The following is a 4,806-nucleotide window of genomic DNA, read 5'->3' on the forward strand; positions in this document are numbered from 1 at the left end:
TCCGTTCACACTAGCTTTCAGCTGGACGTCTCAGCTTCAAACTTGTCATACCGCCATTACCGGCCGCTACTTCAAACCTGTTCCAACGACGGACAGTCGTGGGTGTCGCGGCTTGAGTCTCAAGTCTTTTTAGGATTGATTGATAATCCACCCCCTTATAAAATGGTGTAAATATTTTAGTATTGTAGCAACGCAGGCAGTATCACGACGGACGGAACTTTCAAAAAAATACATCAGATCCCTCCATCAAAAACACGTGTTGAGGGGGTCGTGGTGCGATAATACCGGAGCAGTGATGCAGAGGACATGAACACACCCACATCTCACCATTCGCCGAGCCTCAAATCGGCTCTATCCGAGGATGAAACCGCCTTCGGGGCAAGGCGTCCGAGAGATTGACAGGATGATCTGGGTGGAGTCGCCAAGGGACTAACTTGACTCGGCTATAGCGGTGGGTATTTATTGACATTACCGTTTACCCTTTGCTAGTAGTTATGGATCATGGCTTGTTGTGGCATGTCTATTGCAGTCAGAGTGCGGAATCAAGAGTGAAAGCCCTCGCTTTGATGTGCTGTTACCATTTGAGAAGTAATGACTTTTGTAAGCTTGGGAAGCGATTGTGGCTGCTCCGACTTTCTTACTGCCTCGTCAAGTATGGAATAATGTCGAAATCATGCCGACTGTACAGAGGGCGATTAACTGTATCTATAGGATATCCAAGTTCCCCATATTGGCACATAGAGGAGAGGAATATCTCTTCAAATGTATTTGCATACCTAGGAAGGTGGTCTAGAGTCGCGTGACCCGGATGCTTGCAACAAGATTCCAAATAAAAACCTCGTTCGAGTTCCTCGTTTCTCCTGCTCCGGTCTCTTATCACCCAACTTCTCTGAACTAATCCAGCTCTGGAAAGACGCAATTGCACGTAGGTACTTTTACGCCGATTAAACATGTGGCTTGAAATAAGAAAATTGTTTCTATCCTTTGGTGAATAATGGGACGTCAATATAGGTGCATTGTTACGTGCGGCGTCGTTGGTGAAAGCGCCATAGGTCTAGACCATTTGCTTTGCTAGCACGCTTTCCGCTCTTCTGTAGACTCCTTTTCCCTTATCAATATCTGTCGTCCATCGCCCTTGTGGCGCGCAGAACGTTGAAACATCACAACGACCCATAAGCCGATTCAATTCAACGTCACGTCATGAGTGTCCGTTGTAAGCGGAGATTTCTCGGGGTTTAAGGTTTGCACACGAGAATTGGTGGCCTTCCTTACCTTCACTTCCTAAGGTAGGTCGATTCGACTCCTTAGGACCCTTTACTTGGCGATCACCGGTGCTCAGCATGAAAATTGAGGCCTCTATGGATAGCTTCGTCAAAGATAAGGTGGCATCATCAACTAGACAGCGAGTCTGGGCGCTTAATAGAGTCAGATGCTCTTGAAGGTTTCGTGAGGGTGCTTCATGCTCCTAATTTCACATAGGTGGGCCGCGTCAAAATATAGTTTGTATAAATCTGCGGACCGGAACTCCTTACCCGTGAATCAGCAGGGCATCGCAAGTAAATTTGGTGTTACATCTGACGCAAGAAACCCGGTCTACGTAGTATTTGTAAATATGAAGTGGACTGACCAGCACAAACTGCTGCATATAGGCGAAAGCTTTGTGGTCGATCGAAACGTTCCCTTTGTCCCAGTTCAATAATTATATCGAGGCATGTAACCCGGGACCTCCTCATGAGAACTTAGCCAGTTTGCTGGAGACCTCTGAGTGCTGTGTTAATGTTCAGCAAACTACCACCAGTTGGGCGGTGCCCCGGTTGCATGGCCGGGCAATAATGAAGAATTTAACCCGACAGATATTATAGATTCAAAGTAGAGAACTATAAGATAAGAAAAAGGCTAGTGTGGAAGAATCAAATCGCCGGCTTTTAGTATCGAATTTCACATGGTGGTAGGTACGATCAATACAATCAGGAGGGCTATGAAATGATAGTACGTGTTTCTTCACCTCTAAACTGCAATTTATCCACAGTGACAAATTTGGTCAAGGAATCAAAATTGACGCTCACTAATAGCAGAAATCTCAAACATCGTAGCAAGCAGTATTGTGCCGCCTCCAGGGAGGTAAGCCTGTCTAGGTGACAGTACCTGCTTACTAAGTAGTATTTAAAAACTTGGGGGTTTTCAAATCATCATATGAGATCGAAAAATGCATCTCAAGTACTTCTTTGAAGGGAGAATGGTTGCCTTCAAGTAAAAATCTTTGCCAGTAACGAAACTTTTATTTATGACTAAACACCACTCTGGAAATCCAGCAGACCGTTATAACTGTGCCGAGAGTGTGTATATAACTGGTATTGGGTTCGATTCCTCGTTCCTAATGGCGCTGGTCCAACGGTGGAGTTGATTGTTACCTTTTTCTATAACAAGGAATAATTTAGGCTAGACGATAAGATAATCAAAAGAGCAGATTTCATAGAAATCTCCACGTGCAAATATAAGAAAGCGACTAGCACGCACCGAAGCTATTCGAATTTAGCCTTGGAGGGTTGCAAAGTGTCTGAATTTCGGTTTTTATTTTCTCTTCATAAACTTCTATGAATTCACGTGCCAGATGACAAGATGCAAGAACCCCAAAAAGCAGAGATCTTGTTGTGCTGACCTACACATGTGGTTAGCAGATTAAATGACATTCATCAACGACCCTATACTCTTATGTATTACTTGCAGTCATCTTGGAACGATGAAAAGTTCAATTAATCTGCGAAGATTCCGCAGATGTTTCGATCTCTTACGAGATTACTGCAACTCATCAACCACTGGGTCGATGCTGGAGCGGACGAGTTCTTCAAGTCAGCCGAGCATGGGTTTGAGTGGCAGCCAATGAAGATTGAGAATCTTTCTAATCGGGAAAAGTTTACCCGCTCGAAAGCTCCTCTGCACCACTGCTACCCCTGCCCAGGGCTCAATTATGACAAAAGAATTTTAAGTTTTTAGACCCGCTGGGTAAGAAAAGGGCCGAGAGCTGTTGAAGAGCCCTTTCTCATTATCTTTTCATGTAATCTTAGAAGTGACCTTCCCGCTTTCTTTTATAAAGCCCTGCTTGTTTGGAATTTTCTCCTATTGTCATTTCCACCCAGGGTCATCTGTTGTGCTTTGGCCTTATATCCCAATTTCCTTTGACCCAGCTTTTTTGTTGATAGCACTACCAGCGAGTTCGACTCAGCCTTTTCCAACCTGAAAACTTGGAGTATTGTTGCTCTTCTCTAATCATACGCTTTATACTGCCAATCGACCTGTGTTGCATTGGTAATTTCCCTCCTTGGTAAATAGTCAACGTCAACTGCGCACCTCAAGCGCCAAGATTCTTAACTTTGGAACATGTCCCATCATACTATCCAAACTTTCCTGAGGGCTCTGCCCAAATGCGAGCATCATTTGCATATCGAGGGTTCTCTATCGCCAGATCTGCTCTTCGACCTTGCCGCACGGAATAAAATTCAGCTGCCTTCAGCCAACGATGACCCTGCATTCGCATCGCCTGAAACCCTACTGGAACGATACGAACATTTTTCTTCGTTGGACGATTTCCTCCATTATTACTACATTGGCATGTCTGTCTTATTGCACGAGTCGGATTTTCATGCCTTGGCGTATGCCTACCTTCGTCGCGCGCATCACGACGGTGTCATGCATGCAGAGATGTTCTTCGACCCGCAGGCGCACACGGAGCGTGGTATCGATCTTGACACGGTTGTTCGAGGCTTGCGCGCCGGCTGCGCTGCCGCCGAATCCGAGTTTGGTATCTCGACACAATTGATTATGTGCTTCCTGCGGCACCTGCCTGCGACATCGGCCCACGAGACGCTCAAAGCTGCCAGGGCGGCCATTGAGGATGACGGCTCAATTACGGGCATCGGTCTCGATTCCTCCGAGAAGCCATTCCCTCCGCAGCTCTTTGAAAGTGTGTATGCCGAAGCGCAAGGGTTGCAAGCAGCAGCCACCGCCGGAATGGCGAGCAATGGCTCGGGTAGACTCCGCCTCACCGCGCATGCGGGCGAAGAGGCTGATCCGTCTTATATCCGCCAAGCAGTTGATCTTCTGGGCGTTGAGCGTATCGATCACGGAATTAGACTCGCCGAGGACGAATCACTGCTGAAGCGCATCGCGGAAACAAAGACGATGCTCACTGTATGTCCGCTTTCCAACGTACGCCTTCAGTGCGTCAAGTCCGTAGCCGAGCTGCCTCTTCGAAAATTTCTCGACGCCGGTGTGAGGTTCAGCTTGAACAGCGATGACCCAGCTTACTTTGGTGGATACATTCTGGACAATTATTACGCTGTGCAGGATGCGTTCAAACTGAGTGTGGAGGAGTGGGAGCGCGTGGCCACCGCTGGTATTGAGGGAAGCTGGTGCAACCAGGCTCGGAAAGCCGAGATGTTGGCGTGTTTGAAAGAAGTTATTCGCGAATATATCGCCGGCGAGGAATTAAAACTTCCCGACCAGGAGCGCGTAGCACGCTTACAGAAGCATGTTCGCGCCGTGAGCACTTTATCGTCATAGATTTCACATGTTTATCCCAGCCAAAGTTCGTAGGAGATACCCTCTCTTGAGATTTAGATCAGTTGTATAAAATTCAGAGCCTATGATTTCAATTGTTTTCGGGAAGGAATTATACTGAGATTTACTGATACGGCAGTTAAGGTACAGTTGCAAGCCCTGCCCTGTCCGCCACAACAAGAAGAGGGAATTCAGCGGAAGCTCATTTGCAAAGATGTGCCTGATTTTTTTTTTTTTTTTTTTTTTTTT

General features: G+C 46.5%; 2 protein-coding genes across 2 annotated transcripts in view; one reads left to right on the forward strand and one right to left on the reverse strand.

Moving 5' to 3' along the window:
- The first annotated feature begins 3,021 nt into the window (after positions 1-3,021).
- L228DRAFT_244977 (adenosine deaminase) lies at positions 3,022-4,806 on the forward strand. The gene has a single exon (XM_018332054.1). The coding sequence runs from the start codon at positions 3,379-3,381 to the stop codon at positions 4,558-4,560; it is 1,182 nt and encodes a 393-aa protein (XP_018189655.1). The 5' UTR covers positions 3,022-3,378; the 3' UTR covers positions 4,561-4,806.
- L228DRAFT_244979 (glutamate decarboxylase) overlaps positions 4,786-4,806 on the reverse strand; it is a 2,312-nt gene continuing 2,291 nt past the window's right edge. Inside the window, exon 9 of the mRNA XM_018332055.1 lies at positions 4,786-4,806. This exon is cut by the window's right edge and continues 130 nt beyond it. The gene's annotated coding sequence lies outside the window, so the exon portion shown is untranslated.

The sequence above is a fragment of the Xylona heveae genome (assembly GCF_001619985.1).
Source record: "Xylona heveae TC161 unplaced genomic scaffold L228scaffold_3, whole genome shotgun sequence".
Lineage (NCBI taxonomy): Eukaryota > Fungi > Ascomycota > Xylonomycetes > Xylonales > Xylonaceae > Xylona > Xylona heveae.